At 31.4% G+C, this 25,671-nt stretch overlaps 1 protein-coding gene across 1 annotated transcript; it reads left to right on the top strand.

Annotated features, from left to right (window-relative positions):
* The first annotated feature begins 2,423 nt into the window (after positions 1-2,423).
* LOC143145227 (arylsulfatase B) lies at positions 2,424-24,721 on the top strand. The gene is made up of 8 exons (XM_076308404.1): positions 2,424-2,700; positions 11,360-11,519; positions 12,119-12,345; positions 15,671-15,911; positions 18,674-18,831; positions 19,174-19,465; positions 21,718-22,025; positions 22,706-24,721. Exons 1-8 carry the CDS (start codon positions 2,578-2,580, stop codon positions 22,937-22,939), a joined length of 1,743 nt encoding a protein of 580 aa, XP_076164519.1. The 5' UTR covers positions 2,424-2,577; the 3' UTR covers positions 22,940-24,721.
* The last annotated feature ends 950 nt before the right edge of the window (positions 24,722-25,671 follow it).

Raw genomic sequence — 25,671 nt, 5'->3', positions numbered from 1 at the left:
CCTGATTTTAGTTTTTAACAGCTAGAGGTATTGTACCTCTTTTTTTCATAAAATAATAAGAATGCCTGACTTTTATGTTGAACCTATCGATTAAACAGGTGTTAAATTTAATGTAAGTGTATATCGATATGACAGTATCATGTTTCAATAAGTTAAATGGTCGTTAATTATACCTTAGGATGAATTCATTTACATATATCAATTTCAAAGCTACATGCATCAATAATATCGAAACACGTCTTAGCCCGATTATTAAATATCATAATACAACAAGAAGTACAATACGGGTGAATTATCTCTATCACTTCTTGGAATCGACTTGAGTGAATGAATACTCAATCATTTCCAATAATTCTTAAAGTTGCCTTATACAGGGTGATTTAGAGTATATGGGCATAAATTTAGAGATGAATTCGATACACTAAAATAAGGAAAAATGTGATGTTAAACTCTTCACTCCGTTATAGTCGTCGCTTAGAATTGATAGATGAGTTGTCATTACAATGCAAATGTTTATTTATGCAAATGCATAATTTGATGTAATCAGAAATAGAGAAGTCGAATTGAAATAAATATACTTTCTACCTTACGCAAATTTAGAAAATGTAACCGTTATTTTGCATACTTCTTATGCTAAATATATTATCCATATTTTATTTCTCTATATATGTACTATTCTGCTCTATATGCACACAAACTTTCATTAAAATCAGTCTTATAGGTAAGAAGAATTCCTTTATACTACAGCGTGCAAATACTTTTTGGAGCCACTGTAGGTAATGAGTGCTGTCTGAGCCGGAATGGGGAAAAGTAACAGGTGCCTCTTACTAAAACTGTATTCTTACGTCAGATGATTAAAATCAGGTATGTCTAACTATCTGCCATGTACCGTAATACAAAAAAGAGCACTCGTCAGTTTTCCCCACTTTATCGCAGGTTGTCTGAGTCAGGAAGGATTCACGGCAAGAACGAGAGCTGAGAGACGGAAGGGGAGTCAAGGCCGACAGAAAACAAAGAGAAGGAGAAACGTAAAGACTCTATCTGGCCACTTTGGTCCCTACTGTAGTACCTGTAGTGGTCTCTAGTATGCGTAGATACTTGATGAAATGACAATTTTCGATTTAACACATAGAGATAATACTGACATGAAACGAACTCTTATTCATGTGGTCGGACAATTGTAATACGTACACAAAGGTTTGACGTACATTGAATTTGAGTTTAAATGTTTTAAAATAAGAATTAAATTTTATATAAAAGCGTTAAATAAACTTATAACTTAAACGCTAATACATTTTGTTTATTGCAAAAAAATTGTAACGTTCTCATCCCTGTTAATTTTTTAATAGTATTTTCAACAAGGACAAAACTTTTAGAAGTGTTTTCAATAATTGCTTGAATATTTTATGAACAACCATCATTTTTTATCACAAAAAATGTTCACTCTATAAAATGTACGACATTTTATAGGAAATATGTAAGGAACATGTTCATAATTTATTTAAGTAGGTACATTGGAGGAGGTAACGTTAAGAAAAAAGTCAAAGATTGATTTCAAATATTGAGTTATTATTCTGATTTTTATCCGTGTTTCACTATACCAGTAATATAACACTTATTCATTCTATAAGTGTTGGTTATTATTTTGTTTCGAAAACAGTAGAATATTTTGTCTAGTTAGCTTATACATAGAGCGTTTGTGAAATAGCTAACCAAAACTTTAGAAACATTCTATTTGTCGTGGGATTAAAAATAAGTAATTTGAATAGAAGTCTCGAAATACTTTTCTTTCGCATTATAATAACTTTTTTATTTATGTCAGCATTTTGCAAGAATGCCTGTTTGGGTTAGAAGTATAATTATTGCTATAATATCTTTTTGTTAATTTTACACTGTGAAAGAGCATGTAACCGGTTTAATCTGTTCGTTACTAATAAGGATCGCTTGAAATTTACATTAAATTAGATTGTTAACTTAAAAGATTAATAATTTTTTGCAAAAAGTAACATAAAATAATATTAACCATGAAGAATCAATCGTACTGTATTATTGGTGTGTCTATTATTGGTACATGTTGAAAAGCTTCCAACCGATCCAGTAATGATCTACTTTTTACTCTTATGTTTACAATAAGTAATACCTGATGGCATACTTATTTAATAACACTTTGTTAAAATATATAAGTTTAGTCTAAAAATCACATGACACGAAATGGCTCGTACGCAGATAGGCAATTACATAAGTACGGAAGATAGCATGTAAGACGAGAAGCAACCCAGTTGAAACACGTACCTCCTTTATTAACGTAATTATTAGTGTATTTTCCCTTCCCTTTCATGTAGTCTATTCATGACATGTTTCTTCGTGGGTGGACTATATAAACGTATTTATTTCTGTTCCTCATTCTTCTATATCCCGCAGGAGCTCAGTGATAAACATCGCGCATAATGTTCTGATAGCACTCCGCAAATTGTGTTTGAAAGTGATATAAAGGAAGTGTTTCTTTGAGTTTGATTTCCCCTTTTGTTTTCCAACCCTGTTACATACAAATTTTACAGTGTGCTTATTTTGTGAAAGATGTGTCGGTTTTCCCTGATTTGGATAAGTACGTCCGTATTGCCCCTAATGTTTTGTGTCGGTTATGCAGTTGGTCTATATGAAACGGCACCGCACATTATTGTGTTCATCGCTGACGATTTGGTAAGGTTACAATAAATTTTTGATGAAAATTACATTAACGTTAATTCTGTTACTTAATACATTATGGTACAACCATAACACAAAGGTATAACACAAAGGGTTTGACATTGTTCTCCGTTTCATTTCTCCTAAAATTTTCTCTAAACATTTGAAAACTACTGATTAAGATATGTCATAAACATATATTTAAATTTTACACTATACATATCTAACAAGGAATTTAGTAGATAATAAATAATTACCTGAACTTATTATTTTATGCAGTCATCGAATCATCATTGTTTTATGTGAGATCAGTGTGTGACAGTTCATAAAGTTTGGGATATATTAATTAAGTAAACCGACTTGTTTGCATCTGAATAACATATGTAAAAATTTAAGAAAAATATAAAGAATCAAACTTGGTTATCTTTGGTTTCATTTTCGAGATAATCAAGTTTGAAAATTCACTTCGTGTGTACACGCGCACTGTTAAAATACAATTCACCGAATGACGTGTAATATATATCGCGTTTGTAAACAATGTTCTGCGACTTTTGATCCATACTTGAACCGTTGGTTCCTCGTGAAAATTCAGTTTTCGTTAATCTGTTACAACGATGATTTACACGAATCGGGATGACGTTGATAAAATCTGAACTTTCGGAGCCTATAACGAAAACTTATCTGCTACCGTTCGTTACTACAGAGAGCTGAATCAAAAGATTCCCGATTGGAGAACGATGTTAAAAATTAAAAAAATTTTTTGAAATTTACATTAAATTAGATTGTTAATTTAAAAGATTAATAATTTTTCGCAAAAAGTAATATAAAATAATATTAACCATGAAGAATCAATTGCGGTGACACGAATGTGGTCGTGTTCATCATCGAAGTTTTACCGAAAATAGTGTTAAAGAAGACGTTTTTAATAATCCTAGACACAGTTCGCGAGTGCTTTCTTCGCGGTATGACGTAAGATCTAGTAGAATTCGTCGCATATTACGCGATAACAGAATGTATCCGTACCATTTGACTCGAGTGCGAGCATTGTCAGAACGCGATTTCACGTCACAAATGGCTTTTTCTCAATAGATACTTCAACAACATTATAGAAATATAGAAATTATGTTATAAAGTTTGTGGATAGATAAAGCACAATTCACTAGAATAGGTACTTTCAACATTCGTAACACACACTTATGGCTACTCAGAAATTCACGTGCAGCGCATGAAACTTATTTTCAAGAGAGATTCGGGGTTAGTGCCTGGCTTGGAATACTCAATAATTATATAATTGGCATACATTTTTCGCGACATACTTTAACAGAAGAATCTTATTTATATTTTCTACCTGAAAAATGATCAAGATTATCAGATAATGCGCTTATGTTAGTTGGAAACGAATAATTTTCTAATATGATGGGATTCCACGATATTTTAACCAAGGAATAAGAAACTTTTTGATTTCGTATTGAACAAAAAGTTTATGGTGAAGACATTCAGAATCGGGGCCAATTAATACAACGTATTAATCACGTATTTGAAAACTTAGAAAATAAAAACACGTTGTTTATAGTTCATGCATCCGTAATTAGACAGGCACAGCTATGCATATGAGAGCAAGGCAATTAGTTTTAGCAATTTTGTAATTAATAATAAATGAAATTGTTAATAGAATAGATTTTTTGTCCTTTCTGGAATATAATGATTTGCATATATCGTGTAAGCACTGTTTACAAATCCAGTAAATATACGTTGCGGGGTGAATCGTATCTTAATCGTAAGTTCGTAGGTACGAAGTGAATTTTTAAGCTCAATTATCTCGAAAATTAAGCCGAATATGAACAATTTTGTTTTACATATTTTTCTTATTTTTTTAATAAGGAATTACCTCCTACCCGCTTGTTCATTCGGATGTACTCTGTATAATACATGCATATTTCCTTAATTTTATAATTCGTTATATTAAAACATAAAAAGGCAGCCTTGTGCAGAGCGATGCTCAGTTTAATGATACTCACACTATAATTTCTTCTTTTAACGATCCTCAAGGTAGTCTCTCGTATGACAGATGTAATTAGTTTTTCTATACATGAACGCGTAAAGGTGATATACTGTTTAAAATAGAATCGCATAATTTTTAATGTCTAAAATCATTCATCATTTCAAGAACATATAGTAACCAGCAATTCTATTTTACAAATTCTTCAATAAAATAACACATGAAATGACAGCTGACTTTGTTTCATTGTTCTTCCTCATCTTGTAAACAAATTTACTCATTGAAAATTTAGAAAATGTAGGTGCAGTTAGATGTGCTAATACCACTTTGCAATATTGAGAATAAAGTATATTCTAAACTAATGATTTTTCGTTATAAATAGGTTAATACTTTTGTGTAGGAAATGAAGAGCTGTATCCATTAGTGCATCAAAAATTATATGATTATTAAATACAGTAGAAAACTAATTAAAGCGAATTATGTCTCCCTCGAAACTGTTCAATTCTTGTTTGGATAATGTTCATACAGTGAATAGTTTACGAATAATTCGCATTTATAAATTACAATCGGACACTCTACATGGGGTGAGAATTTAGGGGATAATAATACAATTGGAACACGTAGTTCAATTATTTTTATATTACTATACTATTAGTTATGAGGTTGTGGAAATTCATTCGTTTTGAAATGCCAATACGATTTCGTATACGGGACGAAATCGTAAATAACAATTCAAAAAATAAATCCCATTATTGCAGTATCAGATAATTAAAATAAAACGTGTTGTCACATTATTGAATTTGTCTTTCTTTATAGTTTAAGAATATAATAAAGAATATATATAGTGCTATTTAAAAAATATATAATAATTCTTGTCTTTTTTATGAAAGAATGGTAATTTAAATATTTTTGTTTACATTTGTAAATTCTTTATTTAATATCAACATACTTTTAACTGAATCTTTTTTTGTTAAATTGTAAGAAACAGTACAAATATCGTGGCAACCGATTCCTTTATTACAATTTTAATTTAATCAACAAATAATCACTTTAAAAAAACAGCACCTCGAAAAGAGTATTTTTCAAAATAATAATTAAACTATAGACGTAATGTTGGATGTGGTCAGTAATATGACTTAACATCAAATAGCTTTGAGTCATGATTTGGTAATACATTAAGTGTGTTTGTTATTGTTATCATGCTGAAAAATAACATCTTTTATAGTTAGTTCCAAATTTTTATCTACTCTTCATTAAGAAAGTGTTTACAATATTTACATAATCTTTTAGAGTCATTCTTTTATTTGTACTTAACCCCAAAGCATAATATTTCCTCCTCCGAATTTTACTGCAGGAAAAAGTCAAAATTAAGAAATTGCTCTTATTAAAATAACATGTAATGTTAAGTTTAAAATATACTAAAAAGTACGTGAACTTCTTTACATAAGATTGGGAGTGTGTAACTTGGTCGGATAAAAGTAAAATGAAGATTGGAAAAGAATGGAAAATAATGAATCTGGAGAAGATAGAATACAAAATTAAGTTAACGATTTCAGATTCCAGGCAGAATCTGGAGGAGAAAACATTATAATATGGAGTTGTATGATTACATTAGGTATAGGTTTAAGAATATAATAAAGAATATATTTAAGTGAATCTTTTTTTAGTTCTTATGAACTGTAAAAAGGCAGAACTGTATATTAGTTCTTAATGAACTCATCGAGTGAATGGAAGAATGACTGCAAAGAACTATGTAAATATTTTAAATATTTAATAGTGTAACAACTGATTTGTATTTATTTGACTCCAAAAAGTGAAAAAAGAAGTCATATACCAAAGAAGAGTCGAATAATCGTTACATTTGAGCAACATTTTCTAACGTCGAATAATTCAGTTAGTTTCTCAATATAATTCAGTTTGAGTTTCATATATACGATTGTAAAATGCGTTTTCTTAAATGAATATACAAATATAAAAATATTTGAAGTATTTGAACTGGTTTAGGATTTGATCAGAAATGATTGAAACACTACTTGGCATAGAGGTCAAACATTCTAAACAAAATAACAAAAACTAAAAATGATCAAAAATACAGTTATGATGTAACGCAAATATCCCAAATGTAATGTGTAACCGCTTGTGTATCGCTTATGTCTGTCTACTTTGCTTAATTTACTACAATTAATCTGTAATATAAAAGCGTTTTGAATTAAAATTGTCCTTAGTTAAGACAATTATCGTAGCTTGAAAATTATCTACGCCTCCGCAATTAATAAGGATGCTAGTGCTTATGACTCATCATAACCGCAAAACAAAAATTGCCCTCTTCTCCATACTGTTATATCACTTACTGAAATGTATTGATATAAATGTAACATTATGTCGTTATAATTTATTATATAACTACTACACTGTAGTGATTTATGTGTATTTCTATGGAAAATAAATACATAGGTATGTGGAATCTAGATCAAAATTAGATTTAAGAAATTAGAATTTAGATAGTAAAAACATAGGTATACAGTGAACGATGGAAAAACTGATCTGTGTCAAATATGTAACAAAGAAACTCAGTATGAAAAATATTGCAGTTGGTATGGTATTTAAATACTTGTGGGCAGACAAGGTTAAACAATATATTCAATACAAACGAATCTACACGTGCAGAAGGTGAACGATCAGTAACTACTAGTAAGACGAATGATTTGCAATGGTAGCAATTAATATACTAGTATTTTTCAGGTCAGAACAAAAGTTTAATTTTTAGACTTGTAAAGAGGCAAAATTATAACTCGCAAAGAACAATCACTTTTTCGCAAGTTGGTTGGATCAATGCATTATCATCAAAATAGAATGATTTAAATCACTGTAACATACGTTTTGAGTCTATCTTTTGACTGAAAACGCCAGTGAAATTACAAAGTTGGTCGAGACGTTGTTAATTTAATTATTGGAAACAAGTGCAACAATCAAATATCAACGTCTCATTTATTCTCGTCTGCATTTCGAAAAATACCAATAATCGATCGGTACAAGATTTTAAGAGGATGATGACGTGGGAAAATAGAGGCAAAGTATAAAATTTTAGCTTCGTATGTTTAATAGTTTTCGAAATATTAATAAAAAGAACTTTTGATACTATACATTGAAAACATTACTAATGTGACTGTTTACGCTGTAGTCCGAATCTAAAAATATAGATGAAATTATTTTAATTATCCACCGAACACTGATTTACACACCACCCCAATGATAATCACGCACTCAATATCCTACCACATATCATTCAGTGGTAATCATGTATCCAATAGTCCAACACACTGCCAGCGACCACTAGATTACGTAGGCTAAACCAATACCAATTTGATAAGTTCGATGCCTGCATTGCAACATACATATACCAACTGTTGTTCGCCACTTACTAAACAGAAGATGCGTGATCGGCTTATGTTTTCCTTGTCGAGAGGTATGCTAGCAAAGACAGACACTGGTAATTCGAAAGGAGTCCTCGAGTGTGCATTACCGTTAGATATGTATATCATCGCTTCATCATCGAGTGATCCTCTTGGAGGGAAGTGGAGCGCGGAAAGACGCGTTTTAGAGGTATTGGTTTTGCGAAATACAAATGTATTTTATTCTACCAAAGTGTTCGACTTTTACCAATCAGAAAAAAATACTCGAGGAATTGACAAAACATGAGATGTCATTGACGAAAAGTAGCGGAATGTATAGAAATGGTCGAATATGAACTAGAAAATGTTGAGGATATTCGAAACATCCAATTGATTAAACTATAGCAGAAAATACATGGTTTGAATTTCACAACATTCCAATGAAAGATGTTCCAAGAATGATATATTATTTTGTTAAAGAGTTCAAATATGAAGATACCCATAATGAAATTAAGAATTTAGGTACGAGTAATATTTCGTCAGAAACAATTCGAATTTTTATTTTAATTTTATTTTTCAGCAATAACGGATTGATTAGTGGTTATAGAAAACTTGTTGAAAGACGAAATGAAATATAATCGGCGAAAGTACGAAAGAGGTCGCGTAGTCGAAAGCCATTGTATTTTTCGAGCTCTGGGCATAGAAACTAAAGACCTGCGTTTATTAACAAGTGTTAGCAAGAGACACGATTAGGCATTAATAATAGAGATTTCTTATCTTATGTATCTAATAGTCTATTTATTAACAGGTGTTACCAAGAGACACGATTAGGCATTAATAATAGAGATTTCTTATCTTATGTATCTAATAGTCCATATACATGCTTATTTCATGTACATTTAAAGACACGTGTAATACTGACCGACAAATTGAAACTTTTTTTTCGCCTTTCAATAATCACTGGACAATTCTTATAGAGTCTTGCTTCTCAAACAAGACTCCGAAAAACAAATTCCTGTATCACCTTCAGTTTTCAAAAAACACAAGTTTTTTTGTAAAAATTCTGGATTTTCGACAAAAATGAGGTATTATAGCGGTATACAATTTATTAATTGTTCTTGGTCATAAATAGTTATAAATTAATGTTAAAGTTTAGGAAAATTCCGATTAGCTGATAGCTTCTCCGCAATATTTTTCTTTTTGTACGAAAAGTTCTTTATTTAGCTTTCTGAAGAAGAAACTACCCAACGAAAGTAATGGAACGATTTACATTTTGTACAGTTCCAACACTTTCTTCTTCAGAAGTATCTACAGAATACAATTCTGGATTTCTTTTCGTGTTAAATAAAGAACTTTTCGTTGAAATAGAAAAATATTACGGAAAAATTGCACCCGTCGGAACTATCTTAAATTTTGACATTAATTTAGAACTATTTATGACCAAAAACAATTAATAAATAGTATATCGCTATAATATCTAATTTTTATCGGAAATCTAGAGTTTTTACAAAAACATGTGTTTTTCGAAAACTGGACGTGACACAGCAATTTGGTTTTCGAATTCTTGTTTCGGAAGCTCTACAAGGTTCACCCAGTGATTATTAAAAGTCAAAATTCATATGAGACAGTATAATTATTCAATTAATTCTATACATATTGAAACAGAAGTCAATATGTAGATGATTAAATCTCAATGGAGACCACTGCGATTTAGACTTTAGAAGGGAGGAAACCAAGAAAAGAATATAAATTATTATTTAAGGATCAGGAACTGATATGTTGTCATTGTTCAAAATTACGGTAAGTACAGTATATTGTAACTTAACATTTTTCTGTCGCAGAAATTAAAACGTAATGCGGGCTGTATTATATTGTTTTAAAATAAGCGGGCCGATTTTAAGTGAGACGCTATTACGTCACTATACTACTCGACTATACTACAGTAAAAACAAAAGCTTTAGTAATATTTATATAGAGAAATTACAATGGATAATATCGAAATGTTTCCATTAATATTTCGAAAATTATTAAATACCTGAAGCCAAAATGTTATATTTTGATCTGTCTCCCGCGCTTTTAAAATTTATTGGCGATCTCGTATTTTTTTGGAAAAATACTCTTACTTTTTTCTAAAAAATTAAAACAGATAAATTATTCAACTATTGCACGAGTTGTAAATTCGTGTGAGTGGAATTCAGTTTTTAAAAAAGATATCAGGTTTCGAATTAATCTTGGTTTCAGAACTGAATTAGAAATTGATGAAATTATTGAAGGATTCAAAAAAGTTGAAGCATGCTACTGGCAATTTAAATTATAACTGTTAATAATTATAACATTTTAATCATAATATTAATACCAATATGTCTTGAATATATTAATACTGCATGTGTTGACACATTACAATTCCACATGTTGTGGAAACAAAAATAAATTTTTACGATGTTTGAGACTTTAAATCAGAGGTTCTTAATCTTTCTAAGCGTGCTGAGCACTAAAACTATGATGGAAAATAAATGATGCACGTTCCACTTTTATCGCATGATGAAATCTTATTGACAGGCTAAAAATTTTATTCTATAACCTGCATTCTTTAGTTTCAAATTAATCACTTTCACGTCTTTTACAATATATCGATGAATAGTTTTATCATTTTAATATTTTATCTTGGTAACTATTATCAAGTTATTTTTATATGCAAAAGATTCTTCATTTGTTATCAGTGCTCTAGAAGAAAGTTCTTACTCTTTTTGATTTCATGGTACAGTTTTCTCAAACTGATCGTAAGACCATTATCTATAGTCTAATTATAAATAATTAGAGTAAGAAATTAAAAAATTATAAACAAAAAAAAATGCATCACATTTCTTGTTAAAAATTGGCACACAGTGTGTTTGATTTCATGGCACGGTGGTTAAAAATCACTATTTTAAACTGCCCTATTGGGTATAAAATGAATTGCATTTAAAAACCTTCAAAATTAATTTTTAAATAAAATCAAGTTATATTGTATAATCAAGTTATACAATAATTCTTCTTAAAAAAAATTATATCATTGTTTTCTATTATGTCAAATCCCCTTCTTGGACATATAGAATTTTACTTATATATATATTTTAACATATTTGACTAACAAGTATACCTCGGTCTAATGAAATATTTTCCATTTTGTCTGCATATATATAAACTGAAGTTGCGAGAAAAATACACTATTCCAATAATATTCTTTTCACTAAATTAAATCAGTTTCCGGTAAAAGGAGTAAAAAAATGTTAATATTTCGTAGGGGTGGAATGATGTCGGCTTTCATGGATCAAATCAAATACCAACCCCTAACATTGATGCTCTCGGATACAATGGAATTATATTGAACAGACACTACGTATTGCCATCCAGTACACCTTCCAGAACAGCGTTCTTTACTGGACAATATCCGATACGTATTGGTATGTGTATCAATAAGTAAATGCTTTTATTTTGAAAATGAAATATATTATTAAAAATGTTAGAGCTTCCAATATTTAGACAACATAAAAAAACAAACCAAATAGATATACAATATCGATGAAAAAAATAAATGTGGTGTACTTAAGGTTGAACATCACGCAAAAATCAATAATCAGTAATTTTCCCAATCAATTGTTGAAAACTTGTACTTTTCATATAATTTTCGATGCTGAATGTAATCGAACGATATTGAATAAAATAAATGTAGATAAATTTAGTTTTTAGTTATTTCGAAAAAAAATATTAAGGAAAAGTAATCGAATCAAAAATCGCTTATTTTTTTTACATCCCTCAAACAATAAATAAACAAAATTTTAACTCAGAAGCTTCATTTTTGTTGGAGTTATTTAAAGAGAAAAATAAATTTTTGTTTTTTCAAGATAATTATGGTATATTTTATGTACCATTGAATTTTCGTTATTCTATATTATATATATACTATTTTTTAACTTTTTAAATGGTTCATAATAACACTCAATATTTTGTGAATTTACTTATTTAAAATAATGTAAGAGATACTAATGATTGGTTTATATAGGGATGCAAGGAGATGGAATACGTGGTGGTGAACCACGTGGTCTACCATTAAATATAAAAATTTTGCCGGAATATTTACGAGGATTAGGATACACTACAAAGTTAATTGGAAAGTGGCATATGGGATATCATACACCTCAATATACACCATTGCATAGAGGTTTCGATTCCTTCCTTGGATTCTACAATAGTCACATTACTTACTACGATTACAAGTATACGAATCAGGTAAAACAAACAAGATTATAAACAATTTTTAAAAATATAGTAATTCATGATTTTTGCTGTTATTTTTATGTTATATATATTTTGAAAGTAACAAAGTAATAGGAACCTTATGACTCCCTCTGTTCTTAATCTTTTCACTCTCGTCAAGCTATTTTCAACACTATTTGCAGAAACTGTCATGCCTCTTTATTAAACAAACGTAAGTTTTGATACAAAATTTAATTTTCAAGATCAATACAATGAAAGTGAACTCATTTAGAATAAATTACAGACTTTAATTTAGATTTAATAATTAAAATATACCAAAATTTTTATGAAATATTTAAATGATACATCATGTACTAAATGATCGTACAGTTAATTATTATACAATTCGTGGTTAAGAGAATGTATTAGCGAGACAATCATCTATCATTAGTTTTCAAGATAAAATTTATAAAATTCTATTGCAATCTTTTTTCTTCTTTTTTCGTGGGGGAAGTCTTCTTAAGACTTCTTCGACCTCTTTGGGTGAACTTAGAGGGAATATGGGATTCGCTATTCTAACTAAAACTGCACGGTGACTATCCTTGTACGACCACATAGGATAATTGGGAACTGCCAAAGAAATAAAACTACACGGTGACTATCCTTGTACGACCACATAGGATAATTGGGAACTGCCAAAGAAATAAAACTGCACGGTGACTATCCTTGTACGACCACATAGGATAATTGGGAACTGCCAAAGAAATAAAACTGCACGGTGACTATCCTTGTACAACCACATAGGATAATTGGGAACTGCCAAAGAAATAAAACTGCACGGTGACTATCCTTGTACGACCACATAGGATAATTGGGAACTGCCAAAGAAATAAAACTGCACGGTGACTATCGTTGTACGACCACATAGGATAATTGGGAACTGCCAAAGAAATAAAACTGCACGGTGACTATCCTTGTACGACCACATAGGATAATTGGGAACTGCCAAAGAAATAAAACTGCACGGTGACTATCCTTGTACGACCACATAGGATAATTGGGAACTGTCAAAGAAATAACATCCGATGTTCTCTACCCTATTTCCCCCCGTGGGTGACTCGTAATTACAATGGCCAGATTTTATTTCCTAAATTGCTGAGTGGTAGGAGTGGGAGAACATAGTACGGTAGAGGCCGTTCCTCTTCTTCATATATTATGCGTTGAAGTCATCAGATTGGGAAACGGTCGCGAATTGTATCGCGATTCAATTCCTTCAACAGACAATGCGTGAAGGAGGAGGACGGCCTGATCGTATTACCTTCTTCCAGTTAGCGATTTAGGGAATCAAATCTAGCCACCGTGCTCGTAACATTAGCTACTGTATCCAACGCAGCAGTGTCATGCTGCCCTGAGTGACGACTAGGTTGCCTTCCACACGGGGGCCCCGTACAAGACAACTAACTGAACTATTTCCGTGTAGAAGCGGCGGACCCGATCAGTCGGTTCTCCTAAATTTGAAAAGAGACTGCCCAGTACGCTAACTATCCTCTCCAAACGAAAGTTGAGGCAACCGAAGTGCCCGCAAACGTATGTGGAAATCCAGCACCTCGGTCTTATGGAGCATCACTTCTAAACCAATTCCCCTGATCTGTTGTATTTATAAGCTCGAGTTAACTTTGAACTTCAGAATCGAACATAATGCGAAGTGTAATTGCATTGCTTACTTTTAATGTTCTTATTCGGATTGTCTTGAGTTTTCGTCATTTATTTCTTCGATCTCTTCAAACGATATCGAAATGGACAACTGCTCTGAGGGTATTCGGCATATTTTCCTCATACGCTTTCATGAGTTAATTTCTGATTATTTTTTCCTGCTATAAACATTTTTTTGTAAATATATATTATGTGATAAATAGTAAATACGAAGAAGTCTCGTAATTGTCTCTCCAGAAATTTCTATTTGAAACTTTAATTTAATCTAATAAATGCCTCTGTTCAAACTTTGCTAGTTACTTTTCCGAAACAATTAAAGGAAATACTACTTAATTTTTTTTTTTTTCAAATATTATACAAGATTCGAAGAGAAGCTTTCATTTACCCTAAAAGAGTTCCGTCATAAATTTGAGCACGATGACCTTACAATTGCTTTTGATGCCACTGCTTTGTGTGTAATTAAAAATAATATAAAAAACGTCGTGTTTGGATATATTTTCATCGAGAAAAATTCGGTAATCCGTTGTAAATAGTCTCATATAAATACAACGATATGTATACAAATTGTTGTTTTCCTAATTTATTTAAAGAAATTTGATTCCGGTGTGCGTGACAGCGCTCTCGACTATCTATTGTTGGTTACATATTCGCGAAGGAGCGGTCGAATAAAAATGAAGTATAATTTACGAATGAAAACGAGAAACAAATAGATTTCATTAGCAGTAAGACAACTAACGAAGGTTGAACTAGGATCCTGTAAGTCCGAATACGTCCAATCATGTCACAGAAAGAAGTCGAGGACCGTTGCAACAGCGTAATAGGGACCATAGACGTAATGGTTTATTTTACGATGAATTCTACGTCAAGTTGCAACGATAACCGTATGACAGAATTGTACTACCATCAGTTTTATAATGACTCGACATACTACAATTATCGTTCAAACAGTCCTATCAGCCATGCTTGTACAAATTATTGTACGATAAATCGTTACGTCTATGGCTTCTATAAGAGAGGAAGTAAAATAGAACGGTTTTAGCCGGCGGGTAATTGTCTCTAGCCGGCTAATAGTCTTGACGTCAATATTGGCGACAATGGATTCTGAATCAATGGATGCTTGTTATAAATAGAAAGAATAATACAAGAATTTTATAACTTTACTAAACTTGAAACTAATGGCCATTCGATTTATAATCATGAATTTCTCTTGAGAATGAAACAATGTACATACATATATGCTATTTAGCTTTTCAATCGTTTGAAACTTTCGTGTTATGTAACAAAAAACGTTGTAATGTGAGTGAACATATTTATGATAAGTTCTTGAAAATTACATCGATATCAGATTATATTACTACACGAACTCGATAGGGTTGCTTTCATTATTTACCATTTGACTTTTACTATTTGCATTTTATTCTTCTTTATATATCATACTGTTTCAAACAATTAAGAAATTTTCTGCGTGGAGATTTAGACGAATCGTACTGAGAATTCAAAAACTATTATAGAATTTGTATTGAATCTTTAGTTTGTTTAGTTTGTGTACTTTGTATGTGTATATTGTGAACTTCGTTTAAATAGATTGTTCCCCTACTTATTGTAAATTGTTTATTGTGACAATTTTAGGTTTGTGTTTTTTCAGAACATGAGCGGATACGACATGCATCGAGGAGACGATCCAGCACACGGGATTAATCGTGAATATGCAACAGACTTATTTACTGAAGAAGCAATTAAAATCATCGAGAACCATGAACTTCTCAGACCTCTTTATCTTCAGATATCACATCTTGCAGTTCATGCGCCTTTAGAACAACCTGACAATCGATACAACGATAGAGAAATTGTGCACATTCGCGAACCAAATCGTCACAAATACGCTAGTACGTATACAGGGAGTATAAATGAAGATATTCAAACATCACCACGAGTATCTCTCAATAAAATGATAGAAATACTGGAATATTGCCTCGTACACTTTCTATTTTGATATCAATTTCAAACATTATTAGGTGTATCTTTTCTCTCTATTGCTCTGCATTCATTTTTGAGTCGAACACGAAGCAAGAGTGTGAAGATAAGAGAAAAGAAGTATCAGATTACACAGAATTATGGTTATCTCCAAATAATTTTTCTTCTCTTACACTATTACTATGAGTCTAATACTTTTGATTAATTTTTCCGTTTTTATTGCTTCTTTTATGTATAGGCCAAATGGATAATGCTTTGATCTCATCTATTTTCTTAGAGAAGCCTCTGTTCAAAAATGCGTGCGTCACAGACGAAACAATATTAATAACTGACTAACCGTTACTTACATAGAGTGTTACTTAAAATCGTACTGTCGTACTAACTGGATATCCACTTAAAAAACATTATTATTATACCTTTACTCAATACATGATGGCTATAAATGAAAATTTTATCTCTAATGAAGAAATTAAACATCTCGTAGACAATTAATTGAAAAAACAAATGGTGGACCTTTCTTTTTTAATTAGTTATCTATGAGATATTTTATTCCGTCAGTTTATTTCAGATATCCGGTATAATTCAAGACTATATCTTGGAAATTTACATGTTATAATGACAATACAAGATTTACAATTCTATTGATAAAGTATAAAAATTTTTTAATTTTCATTATAAATTATTTTCGGATTTCAATTCACATATATACCAAACATTCTAAATTGGTTGTCGATGTACACCAAAGTTCGGGATGTACTCCGAATTCATTTTGGATATACCAAGCGGAAGTTAGTCGAGCGAGAGTTAAGATGGATGGTGAATGCGCTTCTGGAGTAGGTTGGGACATGATAGTGACAAATGATGCCCTCGCAAGCAGAGCGCTTGTTTCAGCTCTCGAGCAATTGGTAGGCCAATTGACGTCATAGTGAAAGGTGACAGGTGTTGAGCAACTGCAGGAGTGGTACGTTCAAACTAAAAAACCCTATTACACGTGCACCTAAAATACACGTGCAAACGTGTAGTCAACACATACACTTTTTAATCCGTATACTTAATACACAAGTACACGGTTATACATGTACGAAAACATAGGTATAGTGTCATGTGTGTGTATTAACATATACACATTTTATTTTTCAATTAAATATCCTAATGTTTATATTTTACATAAACGAGTTGTATGCATTTATTAGGTTACAGTTGAGAATACAAAATATTTAGTCTTTAATCGTTTATTTTCATGTGAAACACTAAGGTATTTATATTTTCAGGGAGTTAACGATTTCTTCTTTACATTACTATCTTTCCAGCATGTGGAAAGCATTGTTCTAACATAGTTGAGGTTACTGGAACTGTTAAGTATTTTTTGGCAAATTGGAAAATTATTTGGTGTTTGTTTTTTCCTAGCTTTTTGCCATTCGAAAAAATTGAAGGACACTTTTCTCGCTTGATTTTTCTGTACTTACTATGCTTATATGTAAATATTGGGAAATATTTTAAGGAAATATTTTATTTCTATAAAACAAATCTAAATAAATTTATTGAAAATCATTTGTGGATAGTATAAAAAATAAAATAATTCCCAATGTGTTGAGAACTATTACAAAACTGCCATTTTCCTTCTCTTTTAACATAAGCAACAAGTGTGTCTCTTTTTCAATTGATGAGGAGTACATGTTTACTATACTCACGAAAAAAATTAACTGAACTTCATAAATCCACATAAAATATTTACAGTGGCAGTGAAAAATTCACACTTTCGTGTGGACAAACCTGCGAATTTTGCTACCGTTGCTGTTATGAATATTTCGCCTTGATCTGTGGAATTTTATAGTGTTTCAAGTTGAATTAAAAGTGCACGTTTTAACGAGGGGTTACTATATAATTCAATATGGTCGAAATCTTTTATTATAGCTCATTTTCGTTTGCATATTCACGCCAATCCATTGGTAATTGTACTGTCATGAAAATATAAAAATTAATTATAAAGATTAAAAATTGTTTAGAAAATATAAAAATTTACATTGAATTCCGCACAAATGAAATTAAATTCTGTATATATGCTTTCGTTGTTCAAGACGATTAAAGGAATTCAGAGCTAGAGATGGTACTATAATAATTATCAGGGAGAAAGTTGACAAACTATGCAGAAGATAATACGCAGTAATTCCTTGTCAAAAGTTGGAATTTTTGTTTCTCTAATTTGAAATCATTTTCACTTACACCCTCCGACTCATACAGTCAGCATTGTGTAAACAAAAATCGACTGGCTATCGAAAATTGTTATATTGATCATTGTATTTTCATAGGAATATTATAAATAGATTGGTAAGATTTTTCAATAGGAAAAAATCTGGATCTGATATTCAGTAGTCTTTGTTAAGGCAAAAAAAAATAGATTTTTGGAATATAATCCCCTATCTTCATCGTTACAACTGTGACTTTTACCAAGGAATTATTGTATGTTTTTATACGAAAAAATAAAACTTGCTGCTACATTTTCTTAAATTTATACAAAGTTTCGATACAATTGGAATTCAAATGCAAAATCAATTGCCAGTGTAGGGAAAGATTTTTACCTTTGTTACGATACAAATTATTTCTTTAACATTTGTAAAATTTTATATCTTTTACTTTCCTATAATTTATAAACGATGTAATCCCTTTGTATTAGGAATGGTATCGAGATTGGACGATTCAGTTGGACGTATCTTTCATGCATTAGGCGATAAAGGAATGCTCAGGGACTCTTTGATTCTGTTTCTCACCGATAATGGAGCAGCTTCCGTCGGTAGATATAGAAATTGGGGCTCAAACTATCCCTTGAGAGGGGTAAGATTACGGCATAAAGTCGGAAAATTTATCATGTTAAAAGTAAATTAACAAAGCTGATTATACGAAGCATCGGACTCATTTAACAAATTTTTCCCCTTTACGAACTTGAAGAGAATAAATGCGTATTATTGATACACCATTTGCTTGAAACAAATTTTTAATCTTTGGATATAATGTCCGCATATGACTGATTAAATACTATCTATACCAAGACGATTTTAACGCTCGGTCGGTCACTTGCATTAAATATTATTTTCTCTATCGTTGCAAGTTCGCAATCAAATTTAATGTAACGTATTATAAATTTGGCGTGCAGTATTTTATTTCTCTTTATTGCAGACAAAGTACACTTTGTACGAAGGAGGTGTGAGAGGTGTTGCAGCATTATGGTCACCAAGAATACAAAAAGCAGCCCGAGTTTCGAACCAATTGGTACATATAACAGATTGGTTGCCGACTCTTTATTCGGCGGCTGGTGGAGATTTAAAAGATCTTGGTGAGATCGATGGCATGGATCAATGGTGCGTCCTCAGTGAAGGACACGGTCATGGCAGAGACAAGCTTTTGTTAAATATCGACGAAGTTTTTAAAACCGAAGGAGCGATATATAGTCGGTTTAAACTATTGCGAGGTAATTTTTACAAAATAAAAAATTATATAATTGTAGTAGTAATTCAATTATTGTGGACATTTGTGTTGGGGATATGTGTGTTGAAAGAGCACCTCAATCACTGTTTATGTATTTTCTTTTTTTGCTCAAGCGGTAAACAACTATGAATTTGAAACCCAACAGGTTGAATTTTAAAACGATACTACGATCGTATTGGTATGGCAGCTACTAATATGTAAACTAAAATCTTTTCTAGTTCTCATTGTGTTATTAGGTTATTCCACATGTAGTGTCATTTCTTATTTTACTTTAGATAAATGTCCGTATATTATTTCACTGATGTGCTTATAGAAACCTTTCTTTTCGTTCAAAGTAGTTAAATTAACATTTTTCATTTTCAACAAATTATATAGTAAAACGAGTGGTAGCAAAAATTATTCGCAGAACTTTATCAAGGTATAGGAAACGATGCATTTACAGAATGTTTCTTTTTTTTACTTGGGGAAAATCTTTCAAAGATCTTCCCGCTGGTCTGGGTACTTTATCCACCTGCCGCGGTGGTAGTTCTCGATCACTGCCCTTAATAGAACGAGAACTCGGTGGCCTTTGTCCGAGTTTTTGTCTAATTACCTCGTAGGGTAAGATGTTAATGAGAGACGACTAAAACCGAGAGGGACGACCGTCCCTCCTGGGACTCTAACTGGCATTAGGCCAGGTCGAGTCCACCCCGCAACAGGTGTCCGGAAATGCAGATGGTAACATAGTTGCCTTATTTATTAGCCGAGCACGACACAAATCCCTCTGTATAGACAATTAAGATAATATATAAGAAAGAAGTATGTGTAGAATCAAAGAATATAGTTTCTTTTTCTACACTATTGAATAAAGTGATAACCTTGTTAACGTTAACAGTAGTAGTATAAATCATTTCTATCTCCTCCGTGCAATATTCATAGCGTTAGTAGCTACACATATTCCACAGCAACGACATCTATTATCTATGCCTTCAACCAATACACCTCATTGTCTTATCAAAGGAGGGTGTTAAAAATTCCAATTTTTGGCATTGCCTTGAAATGAAAAATTCATATAGGATCTTTTAAAGTGTCTACCAAGAAACAAAAAATGTCCTTATCACTTTCCCTAGAAACGATGGGAAGGTTGTCAAAAATATGTTCAAAGTATGAACATATAACGTCATATAACGTCAGTCACGCGGGTGACTTGCAAAGCTAACGGTTTATAGATTCGGCTATATCGCTCAGTCATTGGGTAATCCACTTAGACCCATCGAGTGGACCATTTCCATATGGAGATGGCGGACCCAGTTACCTCCATCCCTTGCTCCAGATTAGAAAGGAGCCAGCCTGGTACGCTATCTACCCTCCCCAATCGCAGAAACAGGTGACCCAAGTACCCCATAAAACGTCAATGATTGTCGAGGTGAAGTACCAGATGAAATATCTGGGACTGATCGTCGACAGTAGCGTCACCCACTCGGATCAAAGGGGGTGGTGGCTCCCGTCGAAATACGTGGAAACTCGGAACCATAGGTATTATGGAGCACCACCTCCAGATCTATCCCCTTGATACGTTCAACGACGCATTGGGTAGCCTCTTTGGTTCATCGGACGGCCCTCCTCCAGTAACGCGGGACAATAGCGTATCCAAGGTTCCATGGCAAGGGGTTTAACACAAAACCTTGCAGGACACCGAGTACACCTATCTCCACTCTTCTTGTACCGATTGGGATACTTTACCCATCTGCCGTGGAGATAGTCCTTGACCATATCCCGTATATAGGCCATTTTAAAGCATTTTAACCGTCATTGCATTACTTCCATCATTAGTCTGGCGGTTCTCTCACCATTAAGTTACGGTTTCCTTCTTTATTAGTTCGTTAACCGCTGTTTCACATATCGTAAGTTACTCAGGTCCAATAAACTAAACAAAAAAGGAACAAGGGAACTAAGTTTTTAAGAAAAAATTCAAAATTGCAATTTTCCAAAATTTTCACGTGTACATGCTCTTTTACTATATCCCCCCTTTTATTATACGGTATTTTTCAAAACGATTAGTCGAAATATAAATTATTATATGTACAAGTCCTTAGTTGTCTGTATTTAGTAGTTTTCTTTTATTTAATTTGAAAATATCACCACGTAAATAACCGTCTAGACTAAAGCATCTCCTTAAGAAAATACGACTGACTTTGATATCTTGGAAAATGTAACCCTGGAAAGATTTATTTATCTTTAAGTTTTGTTTTTAAGGCTCTATTGACAACGGTTATTACGATGGATATTACGGCGACTCTGGCAGAATGATAGAGACCCTACCGGATTATGAGAGTATTGTGCTGAAAAGTTCTGTCTCTCAAGGTATTACCTCACATTTAGGAGGTCCAGTGACACAACCGAGTACAATGAAGCAGTTACGACGAGAAGCAACGGTTCAATGTCGACCAAATACGACGTATTTTAATCGACACATATTCACCACTTGTAACGTTACAGAATGTTTATTTGATATAGTAAACGATCCATGTGAAACAAAGAACATTGTCGAATCTTATCCTAGGGTAAGTAATAATATTGTACAAATAGTATAAACTAATGTACCAGTGTATGTGCAATAGAAAAAGATTAATTTAACGTAAACTACATTTTATACATTTTATTCATTTTTTTTTTTTAACCATTTATGTATCTTAATTTTCGGGAGAAAACGCCAGCACTATTTTAAAGTGTAACTTTACAGTAGCTTATATAAAAGAGATGAAACATTTTTTTATATTATTGCATTTTACAGAATTTTTTCTTCATCCTTGATTCATCCAGTAATCAATTTCTTTTATTTACATCACTTTTGTACTAAACGGCTCAATTATAGTTCGGACCAATTATTAGAGTCATTCTGCTTTCATCCTTCCTTTCTTACTACTTTCATAGAAATTTAGAAATAACTTTTGTTTTAAATTTAGCAGTATTTCTGTATTAACTGAATAAAAACTAGAGTTAGACAAAATGATGGGGTTATGATAATGGAATGGGTTAACTCTTCGCTGGCCTTAACGATCTTTATTGACTTTGATCCGATTATACTTCGATCTGAATTGCCTCTCTTCCTTGTTAATCAATTAATTTGTTTCACAGTGTCATACAAAATATCATTCAACACTCATAATTCAGAATAAGTACATAGTAGTCACCGACCACAATGTTCCAGTTTTCGGTAACAATCAAAATGTGTTGTTCATAGATTGCACAGGACTTGGACCTTTACCTGGAACGTTATGGAAATATATTAGTAAGGCAAATCAAATTACCCATTGATTGGTTCGCTGATCCAAGAAGAAGAAACAACACGTGGGAACCATGGATGAACTCAGGGGCTGCGGTGTACGTTCCTAACACCGCAGCAGTACTTGGGAATTTAGTATACTGTATTCACGTATCAATTATTTTTATTTCGATGTTGTTGAATACTGTTTGATTGTGTAATGTTCATCCAGATAATGGATGTATTTTAGATGTTATGTGACATCAACAAACTATTTAAAATTAATTAACTTTACGACAAATGGTATGAAGAATATCTTTCAAAAACAGGGTAATAGTTTGAACACTCTATAATTTTTTAAACAGTATTATAATTGAAACAATAAATCGTACAAATAGAAATTGAGGACACACGAGTCATACTCTCTCCAAATTTGAGAATAAATATTTAAATAAATTTTATATATGTTCTACATTGCTACTTTTATTTTATTTTGACAGTTTTCTTTCATATTCAATGCTTTTAATAATTCTCCTTGTTTTTAATCAAGTTTCTATGAAACTAAAAGTGTTTAGTTAAGTTGTTAGTTAGTATGTGAATGAAATATTACAAAGAGATGTCGTTTTTCATAAAATACGGATGATATTTCCAGTTGTGCTGCTTTCTTTACCTTAGAAAATGTAAAAATATGGCTCAGAATACTTTAGCCTGGCTGATAAAGTATGGCAATAAACGTGATTAGCGTGGCACGAATTGAAAAAAATGAGTTCATATCTACACCATAATAACTTCATTCATCGTTCTTCATAATTCAAATGAATATGTAAGTAACTTAACCTTTTTAAAGGAATGTCTTTTTCCATGATGTCTTCATCATCTGTAGTAACTTAAGGTATTGACGTTTTTAATATAATGCGTTTAATATTTATAACAAATCTGGTATAAAGTACAGAGAGTCCTCGATTTACACGGTTAATTTGTTTCAAAGCTTTTCGTGTCAATTTAATTGTATAAATATTTCGGGCGTAATTTGATTACATAATCTTAACCTCAAAAGACAATTAAAGTTGAAGAAGGTCAGAGGTACTTCTTTATGTAAATCAGAATTGATAAAAGAAAATTTATTTAATATATAATAAGATACATATACAAATAATGTGTAAGTAAGGATAAAATCGTGTATTTATAAATCCATATAATTCGAGGACTAGCACTATTCGGAAGAGTCCATGAAGAGAATATCAAATATTTTTTTATCGTGATTTTGTTGATACAGAATTGACTTCAAGGTTTTTGAATGGAATCGTAGATTCCACGTGAAAAGAACGATTTTAAATTTGGTATATATGTTTGATCATTTTTGGAATAAATGTATACTTGTTCGTAATAGTTTTAGGGTTTTGATCTATTATAGCAAGATATTTTATTCTAATTTGTAAATTACTTTATTATATGCAATAAGCATATATACTTGAATATTTTCGTTAGTTTCATAAACATTTTTATATAGATATCATCTTTTAATTTATCTCACAGCAACGAAAATGTAATATCGAAAACTAAAATAGAATGTTTTCGAAAAATATTATACATGCATTACGTATAATAACATTTAAATAATTTTCAACCAAAACGATACAATGCTTTATATATTTAAATATTTTATGATTTAGGTGAAGATTGTATTTGGTTATATAATCTTAATTTTAAAAAAGCTACAGTATATATTACAATACTTTGTTCTTTTAAAATATGTAAAATTTCTTAGCGACTCGAACTTTTCGAAATATTGAATTTATTTGCGAGGAGTTGCATAATTCGATGTGACATATTTTTCAAACGCCATAAATCTGTAACGCTAGGTGCATATATAAAAGTTTTTTACACACGATTGATTTATCTGCTTAAGAGTTTACTCGTACTTTGTATTTATACAATTATTAATTAATGTTAAATGAAAGGGAATGTACAATGAATTGTAAATTATAGTAAGAATAAAACAATCAGTAAAAACAAATTGTTTGTGTTCGTGAATTTTAGATTTTACGCCACATATCGGTGAGAATAAATCGATGATTTCAAACTTTTCATAATTTCGAGCGAATCATTTCTTATTTGAAGGTATAGAAAATTCAAAGATTTGTAAAAATTTTAAATATTTCTGCAGATGTTGTAGGAATGTTTTAATATTGACATTGGTATTAATGAGGTGTATGGCAACGACGATTATTCGTGGACTTAATTAGTAGCTTATTACAAGGTATCTCTTCTTATCTGTATAACTGTTTAAATGTTGCCGTTAGTTCGTACAACGTTGTTCTGGCAACCTGTGAGCATATTAAAAAATATCAAGTATTCCGTTTTAATAAATTCGAATAAATACATTCAAAATGATTAATGTTATCAAAAGTATCACGGGCATTATTTCCTGTATAAAGGACTTCTTTGAAAGTATCGGTATTTGTAGCATTAGAAGACCGTATTTGTATCAGTCGAATCGTTTTCAAAAAAAAAACAAGAACAATGACGTATAATAATCGTGGCTAATTTTTTACCAATTACCAATTAATTAATTTCTTGTTAAAAAACAAAAACAATGATGTATAATAATTGTGCTAGTTAATGTCACTTTGCCAAATAATGTAACACATGTAAGAAGTTATGTTAACTTTAGCTAATATTTGAAAGAATATTTGAAAGTTCTTTGGTCTGAATACAGAGATCTTAATTTTTTGAGAATGTCCACCTACATTTCTAAACACACTACAATGTACTAATACTGTTGGCTGAAATCAGTAAAATGGTCTTAACAAACTTAATGGTATTAACAAAGATAAGAAGATCACAGTGACATTTAAATGTTCAAAACGACTTCAGCCATGAAATGGCCACATTCACTATGTAATCCTAGCTGTAAATCCTATTAATTTTTATAGATATTATTA

This window comes from Ptiloglossa arizonensis, chromosome 4 (assembly GCF_051014685.1).
Source record: "Ptiloglossa arizonensis isolate GNS036 chromosome 4, iyPtiAriz1_principal, whole genome shotgun sequence".
NCBI classification, from domain to species: Eukaryota; Metazoa; Arthropoda; class Insecta; order Hymenoptera; family Colletidae; genus Ptiloglossa; species Ptiloglossa arizonensis.
Note: the sequence above shows the minus strand (reverse complement) of the source record. Positions and strands in the feature narration are given on the sequence as shown.

Bases quoted from the DNA above. Each gene is read 5' to 3' on its own strand.
- LOC143145227 (XM_076308404.1), top strand. From the start codon at position 2,578: ATGTGTCGGTTTTCCCTGATTTGGATAAGTACGTCCGTATTGCCCCTA. The intron at 2,701-11,359 runs GTAAGGTTACAA...AATATTTCGTAG, and splicing joins TGTTCATCGCTGACGATTTG to GGGTGGAATGATGTCGGCTT. The intron at 15,912-18,673 runs GTACGTATACAG...CCTTTGTATTAG, and splicing joins AAATCGTCACAAATACGCTA to GAATGGTATCGAGATTGGAC.